The sequence below is a fragment of the Pleurodeles waltl genome, chromosome 4_2 (genome assembly GCF_031143425.1).
Source record: "Pleurodeles waltl isolate 20211129_DDA chromosome 4_2, aPleWal1.hap1.20221129, whole genome shotgun sequence".
Taxonomy (NCBI): Eukaryota; Metazoa; Chordata; class Amphibia; order Caudata; family Salamandridae; genus Pleurodeles; species Pleurodeles waltl.
In genome coordinates this window covers 499,070,547-499,093,255 of record NC_090443.1, presented here as the reverse complement: position 1 = coordinate 499,093,255, position 22,709 = coordinate 499,070,547, and the positions used below count along the sequence as shown (strand labels likewise).

Genomic DNA, 22,709 nt, shown 5'->3' with positions numbered 1-22,709 from the left:
CAGAAGTGTGGTGAGAATGGACAGAAGGAGACCTGTCCCTTACAGAAGTCACCCTAACAGCTTGGCTAACAGAAACATCACCTCTACTATGGTGAGAAACAATACTTTTGCTATGATGTGAGATAACACTATCTGTATGGTGTACCTCTTCATCATTACCAACTATGCTAGACTGTCTAGTAATGGGCAGGCTAGGAAGTTTCTTTCCTGAATCTTTTCCTAGGGGAGTCCCTGGATCAGATTGGGAACCATTGGCTACTTTTTCAACAGATGGGGCCCTTCTGGCCTTATCTTGTTCTCTAAGCATGTTGGGCAATAATTCCAAGGAAGGATTCTTCCCTACACTCAAACCTCTTTCTACACAGAGACTCCTTGCTCCTTTCCAGCTAAGGTGGTCATATGCAAGTTTGGACAGATCAACATTTTGGCCTGTGCCAGACATTTTTAGAAAGAGTTAAAGTGATAGAAAAAGAGAAAAAAGTTTTCAGAACTTTTAGAAAGACAGAAAAAAAAACTTTTTAAACTTTTAAGAACTTTTAGAAAGTTTGGAAGTACTTTTCAGCACTTAGAAAAGAGTGAAAAGAGGAAATGCAAAACTTTTTAGTTATGTGTACACACACTGAACTTGTTTTGTATATTTTTCTCTTATGAAAAGTACAATGACAAGAGTGGTAAGTAGTCTCAAAGCACTTATCCCACCACTGCACAACCAATGTAGGAGGCTGGACTGGCTTGTAGTGAGTACCAAGGGGTACTTGCACCTTGCACCAGGCCCAGTTATCCCTTATTAGTGTATAGGGTGTCTAGCAGCGTAGGCTGATAGATAATGGTAGCTTAGCAGAGCAGCTTAGGCTGAACTAGGAGACGAGTGAAGCTCCTACAGTACCACTAGTGTCATATGCACAAAATCATAAGAAAACACAATACACAGATATACTAAAAATAAAGGTACTTTATGACAATATGCCAAAAGTATCTCAGTGAGTACCCTCAGTATGAGGATAGCAAATATACACAAGATATATGTACACAATACCAAAATATGCAGTAATAGTATTAGAAAACAGTGCAAACAATGTATAGTTACAATAGGATGCAATGGGGACACATAGGGATAGGGGCAACACAAACCATATACTCCAAAAGTGGAATGCGAACCACGAATGGACCCCAAACCTATGTGACCTTGTAGAGGGTCGCTGGGACTATTAGAAAATAGTAAGGGTTAGAAAAATAGCCCACCCCAAGACCCTGAAAAGTGAGTGCAAAGTGCACTAAAGTTCCCCAAAGGACATAGAAGTCGTGATAGGGGAATTCTGCAGGAAAGACACAAACCAACAATGCAACAACGATGGATTTCCAGTCGAGGGTACCTGTGGAACAAGGCGACCAAGTCCAAAAGTCACAAGCAAGTCGGAGATGGGCAGATGCCCAGGAAATGCCAGCTGTGGGTGCAAAGAAGCTGCTACTGGACAGTAGAAGCTTAGGTTTCTGCAGGAACGACAAGGGCTAGAGACTTCCCCTTTGGAGGACGGATCCCTCACACCGTGGAGAGTCGTGCAGAAGTGTTTTCCCGCCGAAATACCACCAACAAGCCTTGCTAGCTGCAAATCGTGCGGTTAGTGTTTTTGGATGCTGCTGTGGCCCAGGAGGGACCAGGATGTCGCCAATTGCGTCAGGGGACAGAGGGGGCGTCGAGCAAGACAAGGAGCCCTCTCAGCAGCAGGCAGCACCCGCAGAAGTGCCAGAAACAGGCACTACGAGGATGTGTGAAACGGTGCTCACCCGAAGTCGCACAAAGGAGTCCCACGTCGCCGGAGAACAACTTAGGAGGTCGTGCAATGCAGGTTAGAGTGCCGTGGACCCAGGCTGGACTGTGCACAAAGGATTTCCACCGGAAGTGCACGGAGGCCAGAGTAGTTGCAAAAGTTGCGGTTCCCAGCAATGCAGTCTGGTGTGGGGAGGCAAGGACTTACCTCCACCAAACTTGGACTGAAGAGTCACTGGACTGTGGTAGTCACTTGGACAGAGTTGCTGGATTCAAGGGACCTCGCTCGTCGTGCTGAGAGGAGAACCAGGGTACCGGTGATGCAGTTCTTTGGTGCCTGCGGTTGCAGGGGGACGATTCCGTCGACCCACGGGAGATTTCTTCGGAGCTTCTAGTGCAGAGAGGAGTGCAGTGTAAAATAGCTGTGAAATAACGTGGACGTTATTTCACTCAGGCTGCAGTGGCAGGCCTGTTTAAGAATTGTCAGAGCTCCCTATGGGTGGCAAAAGAAATGCTGCAGCCCATAGGGATCTCCTGGAACCCCAATACCCGGGGTACCTTAGTACCATATACTAGGGAATTATAAGGGTGTTCCAGTAAGCCAATGTAAATTGGTAAAATTGGTCACTAGCCTGTAAGTGACAATTTGAAAGAAATGAGAGAGCATAACCACTGAGGTTCTGATTAGCAGAGCCTCAGTGAGACAGTTGGTCATAACACAGGTAACACATTCAGGCACACTTATGAGCACTGGGGCCCTGACTAGCAGGGTCCCAGTGACAAATACAACTAAAACAACATATATACAGTGAAAAATGGGGGTAACATACCAGGCAAGATGGTACTTTCCTACAACCACTGCCTGCTCTGAAAAAATGAAACGAAAACGTTTCATTTTTTGTTTTTGAAATGCATCTCGTTTTATTTAAGGAAAACGGGCTGCATTAAAAAAAAAAAAAAACTGCTTTATTTAAAATCAGTCACAGACATGGTGGTCTGCTGTCTCCAGCAGGCCTCCATCCCTGTCAGGGCAGCCATTCCCAAGGGGGTCGCAAATTGCGACCTACCTCATGAATATTCCTAAGGTCGGCATTTGCAACCCCCTTGCGAATCGCAAATAGTGTCATTGACACTATGCAACATATGGTTTTGCGACTCGCAAATTGCGAGTCGCAAAACCAAACTTTGGTACATGTAGCCCAAGGTAACAAAAATCTGCTCCGACATTCAACTAAATTGACCAGATGTTCTGAATTTAGCTTGCTTTTGGCTTTATGGTCCAGTTATACAGCAATTAAATGATGATGTAGTCCTTCAATACTGAGGAAACATATTCGCTATCTTTAATGTTTACATTCTGGCGTTCTAGCTGCTTTACCTGACTAACCTGTAAAAGGTTTCTCTAAAGGGATTAATTAGCCCAAAAGATACTTGGTCAACAATAATCTTACTAATTATTAATGACAAGCGAATTCAATTAGCACAGGTTACTTGATCGAGTTATTTTAGAGTGCAAAAGCCAATGAACACTTTTGAATGCATGAAAATATCAGACCAACTTAAAAACATATATGAGATATATCACCTCAATACATAATGTCCACCATATATGGTACAGGTACAAATTTATTTATATTCTTTTCAAAAATATCATATGTGAAAATCACACTGTCCTTGTTACCGTAATCCTTACACAGACAGGATCCAACATGGTTTTTAGTCCATGATATGCCTATGGGTAATTCAGTACTAAGTTGTAAGGATGATGATGCTTTGGAGCCTAGGTGAGGTGAGTCAGTTGTTGTCCTTGCAGAATCCCCTATCTCGACTTCACTGTCTTTCTGGGGTAGTAGGGTAACTTTACTCCTACTTTTCAGGGTCTTGGGGTGGGGTATCTTGGACACCCTTAGTGTTTTCCTACACTCCCAGCAACCCTCTACACACTACACTAGGCCTGGGGTCCATTTGTGGTTCACATTCCACTTTTGGAGTATATGGTTTGTGTTGCCCCTAGGCCTATTTCTCCCTGTTGCATTCTATTGGGATTCTACATTGTTTGCACTACTTTTCTAACTGTTACTTACCTGATTTTGGTTTGTATGTACATATTTTGTGTATATTACTTACCTTCTAAGGGAGTATATCCTCTGAGATACTTTTGGCATATTGGGGGTCATTACAACCCTGGCGGATGGCGGAGAACCGGCGGTAAGACCGCCAACAGGCTGGCGGTCTTACCTTGGTGTATTATGACCATGACGGTTACCGCCATGGTCAACCGCCGGTTCTCCGTCCCGCCTGCCGGGCTGGAGACCTGGGTCTCCAGCCCGGTGGCCGTCAGTATACCGCTGGCGGTATCTGGACCCGGCTTACCGCCGTGGATTTCCAGCGGTTTCAACCGCCATGAAATCCATGGCGGTAAGCACTATCAGTGCCAGGGAATTCCTTCCCTGGCACTGATAGGGGTCTCCCCCACACCCCACCCCCACCCCGACTCCCTCCCCTACACCCCCCACCACCCCTGCCACCCCCCAAAGGTGGCAGGGCCCCCCTTCCCACCCCGACCCCCAACATAACATTACTCACACACACCCGACACGCATGCAGGCACCACCAACACACACACGCACACACCGCGACATACATGCCTACATCCACACACACAGTCAGACACGCACACCTACATTCAAACATACACGCACACATCCATACAGACATACCCACAGCCATACACGCACTCATTATCATACACACAACACCCCCGCAAGCATACACGCACTCACACACCCCCTCTACATACACACACGCACACCCCCATGCACGCACACAACACACAACGCCCCCCCACCCCCCTCCCCTAACGGACGATTGACTTACCTGGTCCGTCGATCCTCTGGGAGGGGACGGGAGCCATGGGGGCAGCTCCGCCGACACCACACCGCCAACAGAACACCGCCACGGCGAATCACAGGACGTGATTCGCTGGGCGGTGTTCTGTTGGCGTGGCGGTGGAGGTGGAGCAACCTCCACTTCCCCGCCGCCCGCAAGTATGGCTGTTGGCGGCTCTCCGTCAGAATAACGACGGAGAGCAGCCAACAGTCATAAAAAGCCGAGCGGCAAATCACCTGCACAGGCGGTCTTCCGCACGGCGGTCCCTCGGCGGTCTTGCAAAAAGACCGCCGAGATCGTAATGACTCCCATTGTCACTAAAATAAAGTACCTTTATGTTTGGTAACTCTGAGTATTGTGTTTTCTTATGATTTTGTGCTATATGATATAAGTGGTATAGTAGGAGCTTTGCATGTCTCCTAGTTCAGCCTAAGCTGCTCTGCTATAGCTGCCTCTATCAGCCTAAGCTGCTAGAACACCTCTAATCTACTAATAAGGGATAATTGGACCTGGCACAAGGTGTAAGTACCCCAAGGTACCCTCTATAAGCCAGGCCAGCCTCCTACATTGGTGGTGCAGCGGTGGGATAAGTACTTGTAACTGCTTTACCACTTTGTCATTTGGTGCTTTTCATGAGAAAAACATATACCAAATATTTCAAGATATACACATTGAACCAAACAGTTTAACTGTCCTTCTCTAAAACTTTCTAAAAAGTTTCTGAAAAGTTCTGAAAACTTTTTAGTTTTCAAAAAGTTTGAAAAAGTTTTTTCTCTGTGCTTTCAAAAGTTCTAAAACGTTTTCTCTCTCTGTCCTAAACCTTTTCTATCATGTCTGCAGTAGAGCTCACTCCCAAACTTGTTCAGGCAACCCATGAGAGTTTAAACTTTAAAAGTTTGAGTGGTCTCTGCATAGAAAGAGGTTTAAGCATTGGCAAGAATCCTACCAAGGACTTTCTCTTTAACCTTCTCCTAGAAAGTCACCAGAACCAGTCTGGCCCATCCCAGGAACAGGAGGTAGGAGGGGAGGGTACCCAGTCAGACTCAGAGGAGTTCCCTGAAGAGACTGGGGAGGGTTCTTCCAAAGACCTGCCAGCTAGCAGGCCACATAGTGACACTGGTAGTGTGAGGGGGTCACACATTAGTAGGGCACCTTTCACTCCTAAAGGACAGGTTACTAAGGTCCAGCCAGTTAGGGACAGGTCTTTCTCTGCCAATTCCCATATTTCCTCTGTATCTCACAATTCCCAAGCCTCCCTCCCTGAGGATAACTTAATGGAAAGGGAACTCAGAAAGCTGAGGTTGGAAGAGGCCAGGCTGAAGCTTAAACAGGAGCAGCTGGCCTTAGACAGGGAATCTCTGGATGTAGAGAGGGAAAGGCAGAGATTGGAGTTAGTTCCCCATGGTGGCAGCAGCAGTGTTTTTGATAGCAATCCTGTTAGAGAGCAAGATTCCAGAAACCTGCATAAGATAGTCCCCCCTTACAAGGAGTGGGATGACATTAACAAGTGATTTGCTGCACTTGAGAGGGCCTGTATGGTACAGTTGGTCCCTCAAAGGCAGTGGGCTGCTATCTTGTGGCTATCTTTCACTGGAAAGGGTAGGAATAGGCTCCTTACTGTCAGAGAAAGTGATGCCAATAACTACAAAGTTTTGAAGGATGCACTCTTGGATGGATTTGGCTTAACCACTGAACAATACAGGATTACGTTCAGAGACACCAGAAAAGAGTCTTCTCAAGACTGGACAGACTTTGTAGACTGTTCAGTGAAGTCCTTGGAGGGTTGGTTGCATGGCAGTAAGGTGACTGACTATGAAAGCCTGTATAATCTGATCCTGAGAGAGCATATTCTTTACAATTGTGTGTCTGATTTGTTGCACCAGTACTTGGTAAACTCAGATCTGACCTCTCCCCAAGAATTGGGAAAGAGGGCAGACAAATGGGTCAGAACAAGAGTGAACAGAAAGGTTCATACAGGAGGTGACAAGGATGGCAAGAAGAAAGATGGTGAGAAATCTCAGGATAAGCATGGGGATAAAGGTAAAACTAAAGATCCTTCTTCAAATCCTAAACACTCTTCGGGGGTGGGGATAAATCATCTTCTTCCTCTTCTTCACAACCTACACACATTGAAAAGCCTTGGTGCTATGTGTGTAAAAATAAAGGCCATAGACCAGGGGATAAGTCCTGCCCAGGTAAACCCCCTGAGCCTACCACCACTAATACATCAAACTCTAGTGCCCCTAGCAGTAGTGGTAATACTGGTGGGACTGCTGGCAACAGTCAAAATAAGGGTGTAGTTGGGTTCACTTATGGGTCCATCATAGAAACTGGGGTAGTCAGTCCCAAGACAGTTTCTGTTACACCTGGTGGCACTGGCCTTGCCACACTGGCTGCTTGTCCCCTTACAATGGATAAGTACAGGCAGACAGTTTCAATAAATGGTGTTGAGGCTCAGGCCTACAGGGACACAGGTGCCAGTATCACTTTGATGATTGAAAACATAGGGGGTCATTCTGACCCTGGCGGTCAATGACGGAAGCACCGCCAACAGGCTGGCGGTGCTTCCAAGCCCATTCTGACCGCGGCGGTAAAGCCGCGGTCAGAAAACCGGGACCGGCGGTTTCCCGCCGGTTTTCCCCCAGCTGGGCAAATCCGCCAGGGCAGCGCTACAAGCAGCGCTGCCATGGGGATTCTGACCCCCTTCCCGCCAGCCTGTTTCTGGCGGTTGTCACCGCCAGGAAGAGGTTGGCAGGAACGGGTGTCTTGGGGCCCCCTAACAGGGCCCCATGAAGCTTTTCACTGTCTGCCTAGCAGACAGTGAAAAGCGCGACGGGTGCAACTGCACCCGTCGCACCGCCGCAACACCGCCGGCTCCATTCGGAGCCGGCTCCTGTGTTGCGGCCCCCATTCCCGCTGGGCTGGCCGGCGCTAACTTGGTTAGCGCCCGCCGGCCCAGCGGGAATGTCCGAATGCGGGAAGCGGTATTTTGGCCACATGGCGGCCAAATGCCGGTTCCCGCCTGGCAGGCGGCTACCGCCGCCCGCCATAGTCGGTAAGAGGGCCATAGTGTCTCCTGCACAACACATCATTTGACAGCAATACAAGATTATTGATGTCATTAACTCCACTAAGTTTCTTCTCTTAGCTATAGTTCAGTTTAGCTGGGGTGGAGTTACTGGCCCTAAGCAGGTGGTAGTATCACCTAGCTTACCTGTAGACTGTCTCTTAAATAAAGACCTAGAGGCCTCAGGTTGGGCTGAGGTAGAGTTTAATACCCATGCAGCCATGCTGGGTATCCCTGAGGAATTGCTTCCTCTCATTTCAGCTGAAATGAAAAAGCAAAGGAGAGAAAAAGGCCTGAAAACTCAGGATCCTTCTCCAACACCAGGTGAAAAGGGAATCAAAGTATCCCCTACCCACCCTGCCATTCAGGATACCATTCCTGTGGTGGGAGAAACCTCTCCTGGGGTGGCACTTGTACCAAGGGAGTCATCAGCTAATACAGCTGTACTCCCTGAGGTAGAAGTACCTCTGTGTGGGATAACTAATATTGGTGAGAAAAAGTGCACCATTTTGGTTAACATGGAGCATCCCTCCAACCCTCCCATAGAAACTTTAGTGCAGCAACCCTGCACTGCCTCACAACACTTAGGACAGCAGCCCTGCCCTAGTGTGGAGCTCATAGGGCAGCATCCCTGACCTGCTCCAACTCAAGAGAAACAGCAGCCCTGTTCTCTCTTACAGCCATATGGACAATGTTTTTGCCCAGCTATGGCTTTACTGAGACAGCATCCCTGTCTGGCATTCTCATCATTTGATATAGGTCCAGTGGACAATTCCCACTGCTCTAAACTTAAACATACTAATAGGAACTCTGAGAATATAACTTCACATTGCTGGCTAGCTAAAAAACTTCAAACAGGGTGGTTTACATCCCCACAGGGAAGTAACCATATAGTGGATGATAAAGGGAGTAACCAATCTATTACAGAGCTACTCTCTACTTATCACCACTTAGACAATAAAGACTCAACTGGCCAAGGTTAGCCTTATTGTCCTTCGTTTGGGGGTGGTGTAGGAAGGTAGCCTCTTTCTAGACTTGTTACCCCCACTTTTGGCCTGTTTGTGAGTATATGTCAGGGTGTTTTTACTGTCTCACTGGGATCCTGCTAGCCAGGGCTCCAGTGCTCATAGTGTAAACCCTATGTTGTCAGTGTATTTGATATGTGTCACTGTAATCCTGCTAGCCAGGACCCCAGTGCTCATAGGTTTGTGGCCTATATGTGTTCCCTGTGTGGTGCCTAACTGTATCACTGAGGCTCTGCTAACCAGAACATCAGTGTTTATGCTCTCTCTGCTTTTAAAATTGTCACTACGGGCCAATTCTGATTGGCACCTGGGAACACCCTTATAATTCCCTAGTATATGGTACCTAGGTACCCAGGGTATTGGGGTTCCAGGAGATCCCTATGGGCTGCAGCATTTATTTTGCCACTCATAGGGAACTCAGACAATTCTTACACAGGACTGCCACTGCAGCCTGAGTGAAATAACGTCCACGTTATTTCACAGCCATTTTACACTGCACTTAACTAACTTATAAGTCACCTATATGTCTAACCCTCACTTGGTGAAGGTTAGGTGCAAAGTTACTTAGTGTGTGGGCACCCTGGCACTAGCCAAGGTGCCCCCACATTGTTCAGGGCAAATTCCCCGGACTTAGTGAGTGCGGGGACACCATTTCACGCGTACACTACATATAGGTCACTACCTATATGTAGCGTCACAATGGTAACTCCGAACATGGCCATATAACATGTCTAGTATCATGGAATTGTGACCCCCAATACCATTCTGGTATTGGGGGTGACAATTCCAAGCATCCCCGGGCCTCCAGCATAGAGCCCGGGTACTGCCAAACTAACTTTCCGGGGTCTCCTCTGCAGCTACCACTGCTGCCAACCCCTCAGACAGGTTTCTGCCCCCCTGGGGCCTGGGCAGCCTGGTCCCAGGAAGGCAGGACAAAGGATTTCCTCTGAGGGAGGGTGTTACACCCTCTCCCTTTGGAAATAGGTGTGAAGGGTCTGGGAGGAGTAGCCCCTCCTGGCCTCCGGAAATGCTTTGAAGGGCACAGATGTTGCCCTCCTTGCATAAGCCAGTTTACAGCGGTTCAGGGATCCCCACAGCCCTGCTCTTGCGAGAAACTGGACAAAGGAAAGGGGAGTGACCACTCCCCTGACCAGCACCTCCCAGGGGAGGTGCCCAGAACTCCCCCTAGTCTGTCCCAGACCTCTGCCATCTTGGATGCAGAGATGTGAGGGCACAATGGACAGCTCTGAGTGGCCAGTGCCAGCAGGTGACGTCAGAGACCCCTCCTGATAGGTGCTTACCTTTCTCTGTAGCCAATCCTTCTCTGAGGGCTATTTAGGGTCTCTCCTGTGGGCATCTCACCAGATAACGAATGCAAGAGCTCACCAGAGTTCCTCTGCACTTCCCTCTTCGACTTCTGCCAAGGGTCGACCGCTGACTGCTCCAGGACGCCTGCATTACTGCAACAAAGTAGCAAGAAGACTACCAGCAACATTGTAGCGCCTCATCCTGCCGGCTTTCTCAACTGTTTCCTGGTGGTGCATGCTCTGAGGGCTGTCTGCCTTCACCCTGCACTGGAAGCCAAGAATATATCTCCTGTGGGTCATTGGAATCTTCCCCCTGCTAACGCAGGCACCAAACTTCTGCATCACCGGTCCTCTGGGTCCCCTGTCATCCTGACGAGCGTGGTCCCTGGAACACAGGAGCTGGGTCCAAGTGTCTTCGACAGTCCAGTGGCCCTTCTGTCCAAATTTGGTGGAGGTAAGTCCTTGCCTCCCCACGCCAGACAGTAATCCTGTGTACTGCGTGAACTGCAGCTTCTCGGGCTCCTGTGCACTTTTGCAAGACTTCCTTTGTGCAAAGCCTAGCCCAGGTCCCCAGTACTCCGTCCTGCATTGCCCAACTCGCTGAGTTGGACTCCGACGTCGTTGGACCCTCTTTTGTGACTCTGAGTCGACCGCTGTCCTCAGATCTTCTAAGTACCTCTTCAGGTGATTCTGTGGGTGCTGCCTGCTTCTGCGGGGGCTCTCTGTGTTGCTGAGTGCCCCCTCTGTCTCCTCCTCCAAGGAGCGACCTCCTGGTCCTTCCTGGGCCCTAGCAGCACCCAAAATCCTCAACTGCGACTCTTGCAGCTAGCAAGGCTTGTTTGCTGTCTTTCTGCGTGGGAACAACTCTGCATCCTCCAGCACGCCGTGGGACATCTTCTGACCAAGGGAGAAGTTCCTGGCACCTTCCGTTGTTGCAGAATCTTCTTCCACCCGGAGGCAGCCCTTTTGCACCTTCATCCGGGGTTTAGTGGGCTCCCGCCCTCCCTGGACACTTGCGTGACTCTTGGACTTGGTCCCCTTCCTTTACAGGTCCTCAGATCCAGGAATCCGTCTTCAGTGTTTTGCAGTCAGTTGTTGTCCTTGCAGAATCCCCTATCTCGACTTCACTGTCTTTCTGGGATAGTAGGGTAACTTTACTCCTACTTTTCAGGGTCTTGGGGTGGGGTATCTTGGATACCCTTAGTGTTTTCTTACACTCCCAGCGACCCTCTACACACTACACTAGGCCTGGGGTCCATTCGTGGTTCGCATTCCACTTTTGTAGTATATGGTTTGTGTTGCCCCTAGGCCTATTTCTCCCTATTGCATTATTTTGTGATTCTACATTGTTTGCACTACTTTTCTAACTGTTAATTACCTGATTTTGGTTTGTGTATATATATTTTGTGTATATTACTTACCTCCTAAGGGAGTATATCCTCTGAGATACTTTTGGCATATTATCACTAAAATAAAGTACCTTTATTTTTGGTAATTCTGAGTAATGTGTTTTCTTATGATATTGTGCTTTATGATATAAGTGGTATAGTAGGAGCTTTGCATGTCTCCTAGGTCAGCCTAAGCTGCTCTGCTATAGCTACTCCTATCAGTCTAAGCTGCTAGAACACCTCTAATCTACTAATAATGGATAACTGGACCTGGCACAAGGTATAAGTACCCCAAGGTACCCACTATAAGCCAGGCCAGCCTCCTACACACGAGACACTACAGTGAGGTGCACACTAGCAAGTGCAGGTGTATTGCGGACGTTATAAATGCAGGCTTGACATTTACAGATATATTGAGAGATGTACATTTGTACATTTTATGCCTGGGTGCACGTAAGGCATACAAATGTGAATTGGGGGCGCTGCAAGGGTACTGAGGCCATGCACAGGTCTGACTTGGGTGAGCACATGAATATTGAGTGCATGTATAGGTGCACTTGAAGTGCATAGGGACATTCTGGGCGCACATAGATGCCTTCTAGGTTTGCACAGTTTTAGGGTTAATTCACGATGGGCGTAGGTGGACTGAGGATGATGATGTACTCTGGCCATGCACAGGTTCCTGAAGGCGGTACAAGTGCACTATGGGCGTCTGCAGATGTACTAACGGCTGTGCATTTGTACCGAGAGCAGTGCATGTGTACTGTGGGTGTGTGCACGTGCACCCTGGACATGCACAGATTTATCGAGAACTGCAAATCTATGACTGCGCTCTGGACACACACAGATTTATCGAGAACTGCAAATCTATGACTGCGCTCTGGACACACACACCTGTACCTAGGGCGATACAGGTGCACTCACTTGTGTACTAAGCATGGTGTAGGTGCACTACGTGTGTGTATAGGGCAAGGGCACTGAGCGTGTACATGTGTACTGACGGCGGTACAGGTGCACTGTGAGTGTATGAGCGCACTCCGATACAGGTGCACTTTGGGCATGCTCAGGTGAACTGGCGATGGTACAGATGTTCCGTGCACAGTCAGTGTCCAAGCGCGTTCTTGGCAGGCAGAACATTATTTCAGGTGGTAGAGACGTACTAAGTACAGAGGTGTGCTCAGGGAGTGCACCTGTGTATTGAGGGCGGTACAGGGTCCCTGGGCGTGTACAGGTGTATCGAGGCAGGGCGGACACACAACTGTTCTCAAGCCCACGCCCCCTTGTCTCAGCCACATTCCTACACTTGTTCCACAGCTCCCTGGCCCGTTCTTCCATCTCGCCTTCTTCGTCGGGGGTCTCACTTTGAGAACTGGCTTTTTACCCCCTTTATTCTACTCCGGCCTAGGTGCCTCCGATCCCCGCCCTCGCGTGCCTCCCCCGCCGCGAACTGAAGCTGTAGAGCCGGGGAAGCCGCACGGCAGTCCGGGGCTTCGGCCTGCGCCCGGGCCTCTGCCTGTACCCCACAACGGGCGCGACATGGCACAGGACGGGAGTCCACCTAGCAGGTAAGAGGTGTGGGCTCCAGCTAGTGCTAGGTGTGTGTGCGGCATCTGCTGCTCCCTCTCTGATCTAAATGCATCCCTCGGTACCCTCTCTACGATAACCCTGTCTTCGCTTTTTTTTTTTTTAAAGAGTATGCCCTCCCCCATGGTATCCTCTGGCGCCCCCTCTTTTTAAACGGCTCCATCTCTGTACAAGTAACCTTCACCCTATTCCACCCACAAGCAGCCTGCCCACTTTCCTCGATCTGCTTTCGATTTGCTACTTTCTCGCACATCTGTTTTTTTTTCTCAGTCTGTCACGCCTTGCCTGTACTGAGCTCTCCTCTGCTCCCACCTCCCCACTAGCCTTTTACCCGCTACTAATCCCAGTAGTTTTGTTTTTTCAGTTCCAGTTTCCCTAACTCTTCTTTGCCTGTCTCCCTTTACCATCCCCGGCGGCTTCTTAACTCCTTCTTAAAACCCCTCTCTCTGTCACCGCTCTCCGCCTCTCTCACTTTCAGCATGTCCATCCCATGTATCATCCATTTTGTCCGCCTGTTACCATGTCACCTCTCCCTCGCAGCTCTTTACCGCTTTTCACGCCCCTATCGGAGGTTGTAACCTCTATCGATTTCTCAGACTGGCAGACTCTAATGTCTCCTTTCTACACTTCCAGTATGCAATCTCTCTCCCAACTCTCAACCTGTCACACCTTCCACCCTCATTATCGCCCTTTAATAAACGCAACCCGCTTTCAGGCATTCGCCCACTAATTTCAGATGGTAACCCACGTGGCGTAACAAAGGGCCCCGCAGCCCACGAGCTCCAGGAGGCCCCTCAGCACAGAACACTGTGCACAGGCTGCAGGCCCTTGACTGGGTCCGTGGAGGAGAGGCCCCCTCCAAGTGCTTTGCAGGGGGCCTCAAGTTTCGTTACACCACTGTGGTAACCTCTCGTCACTGCCTGTATTCCATCTTCGTGTGAACCCCCTTCCTCCGTTTGTAGCACCCACTGTCATCCTGTCACATATATATATATATATATATATATATATATATATATATATATATATATATATATATATATATTTAACCCAGTTTGCCTGTCCCCCACCTTTGTTCCACAAGTCTCCGACTATCTTTTACGCCACACTTTTTCGTCTATTTCCTGCTTTGCTTCCAGGACAGTAGAAAATCACCCCCTTCCCACGTTAGTGCTTTCGTTGCTATAACCTCTGGGCGGCACCCCACGCCTTAGCACCCACTGAGAGCAGTGTGACGTGTCACAGCTCTGTTACTGTATAATTTGTGTTCGTGGTGAGGGAGGACAGGCTTGTGCACACAACAAAGTGTCCTGTTACCTGATACTTGTTCTGAGTGCTCACTCACGAGCGACCTATTATCGGGAAGCTCTGCTTGACTCCTTTGCCTGGCAGAGGTGGCAAGTATTATCTGTCACGATCTATTATTACACTTCTTCCGGCAGAGGGTAGTATACTGCATTGTGCGCCCCACTTAACTGAATAGACAGTAGCATTGGTGCTGAAACAATTTTCAGAGTCGGGGTGCTGGCATTATTGTTACATCACCGAAGACATATCGATTATGAAAAATACAAGCGTCACACAAAAAGCAAGTGTAACAAATGTGCCATGCCTATTCAGTAGGACTGTGGTAAGTGTGGGCTGTAGCCGGTGGTGTATTTTAGAACACTGTTGTGGTTACGCACTCTTACACGTTTTCAGTTGAAATGGCCAAAACATTTACATAGACATGCAGTTTTCCTGATAAAACTACATAGCACACAAATGATAATGTGTGGACATTGGCAGGGATGTAATACAAGCCTCTGCAGCCCCTGTGGTGCAGGGGCCCTAACCTTTCAAGTGCCCCAGAGTCTACAGAGGGGCCCCACTCTGGCCAAGGAACATCTGTGATATATGGGAGATGACGGAGGGAAAGATGGCGGGCTGATCTTGCGGCCGGGAGCTCCTCCTCCCCATTGCTCCACCGAGTGCTGACTCTGTCCACCATGCCACCCAGTGCTGAGCCACGATGGACTGCCTAGTGGCAGTAGAATAACCGGCAAGCGACTATATTTTAATTGGGACACATATGTGGCAACTTTGTGGTCTGGGATGGTGGGGTCTGGTGCTGCTGTTATATCTCCCATGGCCGTCTGTGCTCAGAGGTTCTCTCAGGGACTTGAGACTTCCAGGGGCCCGCATGGCTCCACAGCATTCGCATGTGCTGCGTGGCAGGCGGGGGCCCCGAAATCTGGCAAAAACCAGCACAGCCCCTGAATTGGAAGTACTGGAGGCTGCAGAAACAGCTGGGGGGGTCACAGGTGAAGGATCGAGTGCATTAATAAACTGCCACACCTCCCAGGTTGGATACCCAATTCTAAGATTATTGCAAACAAATAAAGCAGCAAACCTGTTTCAGGCACAGGCGCGCTGTGGGGCGATGTCAGCTTCTGGAGAAGAAACTACAATGGTGGATATAATAATGACGGCGCTGCCACCGTCGGGAAGACTGGATTCCTGCCTGCTACTGACAGCAACATTGTTACAATGGATGCTGAGCCCATATGTTTGCCCCTTTGTGTCATTCCTCCTCTGCCTCCTACCTCCCTCAATATATAATTTCAACAGGTTTGTAGCGGTGAAATGGATCTGTTACCAACAATATCATCTGGATTGGGCCCGAGTACTGACTCTGTGAGTACTTTTGTATCTACCACTGAGGATAAGGTGGGTGGAGGTTGTGCTGCAGTAGATGGTGTGGGTCTAAGGGATACACTGGATTTTGAGGCAGTGTCGCCAACCCCAGAGCTCGATAGGTCTCTTTCTACTACTCCATCTTCGTCTTCAGCCCTATCCTCAACCCACCCATTCATGGTCGATGATAGTGGGAGAGCTAGTACCGTAAAGGTTATTCAGGATGCAACTGAGGGGGCTCCTGTGATGTCTACATCAAAGAAAGATAGGCGTATTTCTCAAACGGGTTGGGGGAACGTTAATAAACGTAATGAAGCTTCTAGGGGCTTTCAACCCAAGTCTGCGGCCCCACAGATTCAGTGCAGGACAGCTAGCAGCAGTGCAAAAGCAGTCTGTTGCGGGACTGGGTGATGTCTAAAGGGGAGGTCAAATCCTTAATTTCCTGCTTGTCTACCGCCAACATGGAAGGCCATATGCTGCCTAAGGGGGAGAAGTGTCACCTAGGGGGGCCTTAGATTACAGCTCCCCTTAACTCTGAATCCATCTCTCCTTGTGTGTCTAGCTCTGATTGCCCAGGTGGCTCCCTTTCCGCCTCTCCCCTTTTGGAGATTAACGAAGATACTGCTGCAGTGAATGGCTCGCAGGACCCTCTGGCAATAATTTTTCAGCTTCTATAGACACAGCAGCCAGAGGCACAATGACATTATGCACAAGTTCGAGCAGACAGTGCAGCAATTCAACATTCCTTAGTTGAAATCACTGGCAAAGTGTAGGCTCTGTCCACAGAGTTAGCAGAACTCAAGCAACGTGTGGCTGACACAGAAGAAGTGCGCACAGCCACAGTAAAATCCGTCAAGAATCATGACTGTAGCCTGGACCTGATCCAGATTAAATTGGAAGATATAGCGAACCGTCAAAGGAGGAACAACTTGTGGGTGTTTGGTATACCAGGAAGGAAAGAAAGGGAAGACCCTCAGCAGGTCATTGTGCAGCTGTTTAGCAACGCTTTTCCTGATGGCATGGACTCATAAATTCAGCGGGCTCACTGTCTCCATTTAAATCGAAGCAGCAACAGCACGAGTTCCTCAAATGCACTCCCGGCACATTGTTGCCCTATTTTAATATATGTAGGCAACTTTTTATTACAGCAGTCAATCTTTATGAAAGCTTATCCTGCTTCACTTGTGATAGTTGATGCTATGCTTATCTTTTTTAGATCGGACTTGTGCAAATCTATGATAGACATGTGTTGGAAACTTGGCCAGCTGACTGATCCTCTGAAACAGGTTTTTCTGCAAGAGCCAGCCAGGCTTAAAATTGTTAATAATGGCTGGGCCCAGATCTGTTTTACAAAACAGGAGGCCACACAAGCCCTTAGCAGACTGAAGAGGCCCAAATTGTTGACTGAGTTTGCCTTTATTATTGTGTATTAAATTCCTGCTGGTCTCTGCTTAGTTGCCAATCATACTAAATTTAGCTAATTCTTATAGTGCTAAGCTAGGCTCTTTTTGTTTGGATCTTATTGTGCACATTTCTCTTCTTCTATTTCTCTTTTTTTCTTTCGGGCAGGATGGGTGGTGCTCTGTAGGGCACAAGGGGGTAATCTCTTAGGGCTGTCCTAGTCCATCGGCCGCATTAGGGTGGGGATGATTCCCTACTTTGGACACTGGGGAGGAGGGCTCTGCAGTAGGATGGGGGTGTGGTAGGTTTGTGTAGGGGGAGGAGGGGGAGTCACAAGGTTCTGCAGCCAAATCTGCTATGGTTAGGTGAAGGGTATTGTGGGGTGAAATAGGTCAGAATGTACTGTTGGCTGAATCAATGCTTGCCTGGGTATATGCTGACAATGGTTTCTGGCATTTGGTGACTCGTACAAGGTCCAGGGCATTGCTAAAATGATTATGTTTAAGTGTATGTGTTGGAATCTATCTGGCCTCAATTCATCTAACAAACAGCAGTTAGTACGGGAGGAGATCAATATGTACATCCCACATTTGCTAACTTTAACAGAGACCCATCTTGCTTGTAAAGATCGCTCCTTACTCAACCAGCTGGGCTATAACAGCATTATAAGTACTCCTCAGTCTGTCTCCTTTTGGGGGGTTGCCATTATGGTAGCTGAGAATGAAAGCATTGAAAACATCTGATGACCCGCAGTGGAGATGGGCAATTGAATAGCTGGTGATGCACGGGCAGATATTTGTTGTCTGCGTCATCTATGACGTGGCGTGACGTGGATGACCCCGGGGGTGTTTGACATGCTCTGTCCTGAATTGCTGGAATGATCCAAGGAGTTGGAAATAGTGGGAGACTTCAACTGTGTAAAGGATCACAGTATCGATTCTAATCACTGTGCTACCCCTCGCATGGCTAAAACCAGTGCATCCATAAAGGAGCTTGCCCGCTTCCATTTGCTTATAGATATCTGGAGGGCATTGCATCTGACTACCCCAAGGTATACATTTTTTCATCCTCACACAACCACTACTCGACGATTGATATGATGCTTGCTAAAAGGTCTCTGGTACAAGATGCTGGTATGGAAGTCTGCCCCAGAGTCACCTCTGATCATAACTCCATATTATTGTAATTTAAACTTTCTGCCGTAAAGAGGGATTACCGACCCCCGGTTATTGTAAACAATTTTACAGGTTCTTGTACGGAATTCTTGGGGGTTAATGAAGGCACAGCTTCACTGCTTCTGTTGTGGGATATAATAAAAGCCTATCTTAGGGGTTACAGCACAGTTTATCTATAGTGCAAGCGAAAATATGCTAAATACGGCTAGACAGCTGGGCCGGGCAATTTTACAAATGGAAACCTTGCTTGCTAGGGCAATAAGTAAAGGTGGTACTGGTAGTCCTTATGAGCAAGACTTACTTCTTGAGTTGATAAACGGTCTCTTTTAGGGAAAAACCTGAGGGAAAAGGTAGGAGCTAGTAACTCCCAAAATAAAACCCTCTAATATGAATATGAAGAACAGATGGGAAGGGTCCTGGCACACCAAATTGCAGACAAAAGGGTGAAATGTGCGATACAGGGTATTAAAGGCAGCAATGGATTGGTTTATACTAATCCTCCGGCTATCACATAGCAGTTCTTACTCTTTTATCAGGAATTGCATAACCAATCGCAAACAGTAAGGTTGTCTGGGCTACTGGTACATATTCGGAATAGCAGGCTCCCATGCTTAGGAGACTCCCAAATGCTGACTCTTCAGGAAGATATCACTGCTGGGCAAATAGAGGCAACTCTGGGGGCTTTGCCGTCGGGCAAGGCTGTGGAAGAAAACTCCATCCCTTTGGACATTTATAAGATTTTTAAAGATATTATAATTCCCTACCTTTTTAAGTGTGATACAGACACTCCACAGTGAGTCGCACTAACTGCAACCTCAGGTCCCTCTCTTCCAGCCTATCTCGGGCCACAGGGAATGGGAGGTGACAAAGCAGACAAGCAAGAATTGCAGCAAGCTCATAGACAATGCACCATCCCTATTAATACCCAATAGTAAGAAAATACAAATAGAAAACAACAATACTGCTATTAGGTTTCATTAAGCTTGCAACTTCACCAAAGTTCCTGCTGCAAGAAGGAACTAAACAGGGCTAAGGCAGCCCCACTGGAAAACACTCAGAGAGGCTCTCGCGGTTGTTCTGATCGCGTCATAGAATCCCTCTTGAGCGCAGGACATGCCGTATTACAGTATAAGCGGTCACTAATTTATCAATGCTTTCGTTACTATTATTACTGACTGGATACCATTGATGCCCTGAAGAAGCCCTTCAATTGGGCGAAACGCGTTGGCTGTTCATCCTGAGTATTATTCAATTTGCCTATGGAAATGCAAGAACACAAGGCTGTTTTATTTTATTTTTTGTCCTAACTCATCTCACCTACGGAACTGTGTGGAATTAACATTTCGGACTTGCAACGAAATATTTAAAAAGTACTGTTCATCTGCACTGTCAGAACATCGGACTTCTCCTTTTCCTTACACTATATATTTATTTGCTTATATTGCGGTGCACCGCCTCTTTGAGTGTTTTGGAATGGGAGGTGACACTGCTCCTAGGAATGGGCCCAGCAAGTCATCCCCTATTTATGGGGTTCTCTTGCTCTACTGGTGTCCCTGCCCAGTCATCTTCTCCCTCTGGTCCAAACTCTTCAGGGTCACTGTCCCCCTGGGGTGTGAACTGGGAACGCTCCTACTCCGATTCCTCACAAATCTCGGGGACCTCCTCAGGGTCTTCCTCTAAACCTCTACCCCACTGGTTCTCTGTCAAGGTTGTTTCCCAGTGCCCCTCTTCAAAATTAAACAGGGCTTCCCGAAGATCGCCTATATCGGCTTCCCCACTTACGGGTATGCCCCTCTCCTTGCAGAATCCCTTTAACAACTCCCCCTCATTGTAGAACAACAGGTTGTCAGGGTCAAAGGTGAATTCCATTTTGATATGGTAAAACACAAGTGTAAAACAACAGGAGTCCTAAGTACAGAAGATGACACAGGAAAAGAAAAAAAAAATGAGGAAAATAATGGAAAAACAAATGCTAAATGCAGCTTGTAGTGCAATTATGAATCACAATGGTATTGTGCAAGTACTATCCTCACTGCTGATCACCAATGTTAGAAAAGGGGTTACTGGTTGACTAGGGTATGCACCTCAGCCAGGCAGAACCTAACACTTTAATCAGAGCAGGAAGTTACCCAAGATAATCCCTGCTCACCCCCTTTGTAGCCTGGCACGAGCAGTCAGGGTTATCCCAGAGGCAATGTGTAAAGCGTTTGTACAACACAAACAACACATGTGACACAACAAATACACCACAAAGAAAACACAACAAGTTATATAAAAATAAACTGTATTGCGCAAAACATCATTAGACCAAACACAACATTTATCAGTAATACCCTACTACACAAGCAGTTGTCAGAACATTACACAGGTTACTAGTACTCTGCGAAAGCAAGCAGTAGTCAGGTAAACATATCACCAAAAATGCACATGGTTAGTAATACTGTATAAAGCAGGCACTTGTCAGACCATCCATAATGAATGTAGGTATATGAACTAATAGCTTATATGTTTGCCAACATCATAAAAACCAGTACTGTTCACACTGTTAATCCTGAAAGGTTATGTATTATCCTGGAAATGCCAGCACCAAAATGCCATACATCATAACATCAAGCCCAAGATAAGAAGCAGTTAGAGGAAAACATGTGGAACATCATATTTCGCTATCAGCCCTAAATATTTTGTAGCTAATGAATCCTGGTTCCGAGGCAGCCCCTACAATCCACAAGTAACCACAATACGTAGGATCCAGCGCTTCTGCGCTCCTACCAGCAGTATTACAGTAGATTCTAGGAACATCGGTGAAATGAGGATACTCAGTCTGGTGACATCAGGTGGGCCGGCATGTCCACTACCCATATTATGGTTGTCCCACAGCGCAGTGCTCTGAGGGGGGAGGGAGACCTCAATGGGTCTCCCATGTGTCTAGCAAATCTCCTTGTAGTCTTCCTCCATCCCAGGAGGGCTGCTCCAAAGTTGCATCAGGTCCAGAGCCTTCCAGGGCCTCTTGGACCATTGTCTTTGCTCTCTTTGAGATAGGGGGGGCAATGATGAGTACCAGGTGGGACGGCTCAGACTGTTCCAAGACCTTCTGCGGTCCAATAATGCAGAGGCGGATGCCGAGGTGGTGGGAGAGGCACTTGCGTGCGCCTCTGCCAAAGTAACTACAACCCCACCTCCTGGCGAGCCCGAACGTGATCCTTCAGCTGCCACAGCCTTCCGTCCTCCTCCAGTTGCATGCTCAGAGCGGTGCCGGTCCTTGGCCCAAAAGAGGGAGTCCTCGCCTCTTGCCACACAATCTGGTCAGCTGTCCGGTGTCCTTCTTCAGAGGAGCGCACGGTGAGAGAATTTCAGGCACGGAGCGCAAGACCAGTGGATGGTGCTCCCCAAGACCTGATCTCCAAAGCCAGCGACCAGTGCTCCACAGGCACCAGCTGCTGCGTTCTTCGTTGCGTGTCCACACCTGAGGCACTCTTGGGATATGCAGTGGAACCTCCTTTTGGAGCCGCGGCCTCTCATCAAGACACAAGCTGCGAACCCAGCATGGCAGCGGTCACTTGCCTCAGTTCAAGGCACTTGTTTAGGCTGCCATGTAGCAGGGACAGCAGATGCCTGGTAGATAAGGAGCTCAGTATGAACTAGTGTTTAGAAAAAAAGATCGGAAGGGTAAGGTGCTCACCATGTGATTGTGACAAGCAAAACAGTGAGATGAATCCGCACAGTTCTCTCACTGCACCAGGGATGGAAATGAAGCGCTCCTCAGGTGCTATGCTTGTAGCAACCATGAGCAAAAACAGAACCCTCCGAGCACTGGGCTGCCTGGGAGAACACTGGGGCACACAAGGTTAGGCAAGCCGTAGACAAAGATGCCAGCCCCCGAAAGGCAGGTAGGGGTGGTTCCTCCTGGCAGTCCAGCAGTGCCCAGGGGAACCCAAGTCAGGGAGCAGCAGGCATCAGGGCAACACGCAGAAAGGCAATGCAGATGAGTCCTTTGTGCCTGCCAGCAGACACCAGGCAGCAGAGCAACAAACAGAAGAGCAGTCCAGATGAGTCCTTTGGTGCCGTCCAGCAGTCCTTCTGACAGAGTTTCAGTCCTAGTTCCAAAAGTGCTTTGAAGATGTGGGGGACATCCCCCTGTATTATACTCAATTTGCGCAGCTTTTACAAAAAGGAAGAGGGGGGTTCCAACCAGCACAAACGTTCCAGGAATGTCCCCTTTCTCCCCCAGCACTGGCCCCTTGTGACACCTCCACCCTCCCTGTGTACAGGCTGCCTGAAAAGTATGCAGAAAGCTCGGGTGTCACTCTGCCCCAGATGTGGATTGGAGTCAAGCTGCAAAACACCAGTCATAAGCACAGAGAAATGACCGCTTTCTAAAAGTGGCAATTCTGTAATGGTAAAGCTGCTTTGTTTTGAACTTGTGTGGGAA

General features: G+C 48.3%; 1 protein-coding gene across 2 annotated transcripts in view; it reads left to right on the top strand.

Annotated features, from left to right (window-relative positions):
• The first annotated feature begins 12,697 nt into the window (after positions 1 to 12,697).
• Positions 12,698 to 22,709, top strand: part of LOC138293005 (tetratricopeptide repeat protein 39A-like) — a 237,501-nt gene continuing 227,489 nt past the window's right edge. For both annotated transcript variants that reach the window (XM_069231963.1, XM_069231962.1), the window contains exon 1: positions 12,698 to 13,009. In XM_069231963.1, coding sequence (XP_069088064.1) covers positions 12,981 to 13,009 — 29 coding nt within the window. In that variant the 5' untranslated portion in view covers positions 12,698 to 12,980. The remainder of the gene's footprint in view (positions 13,010 to 22,709) is intronic.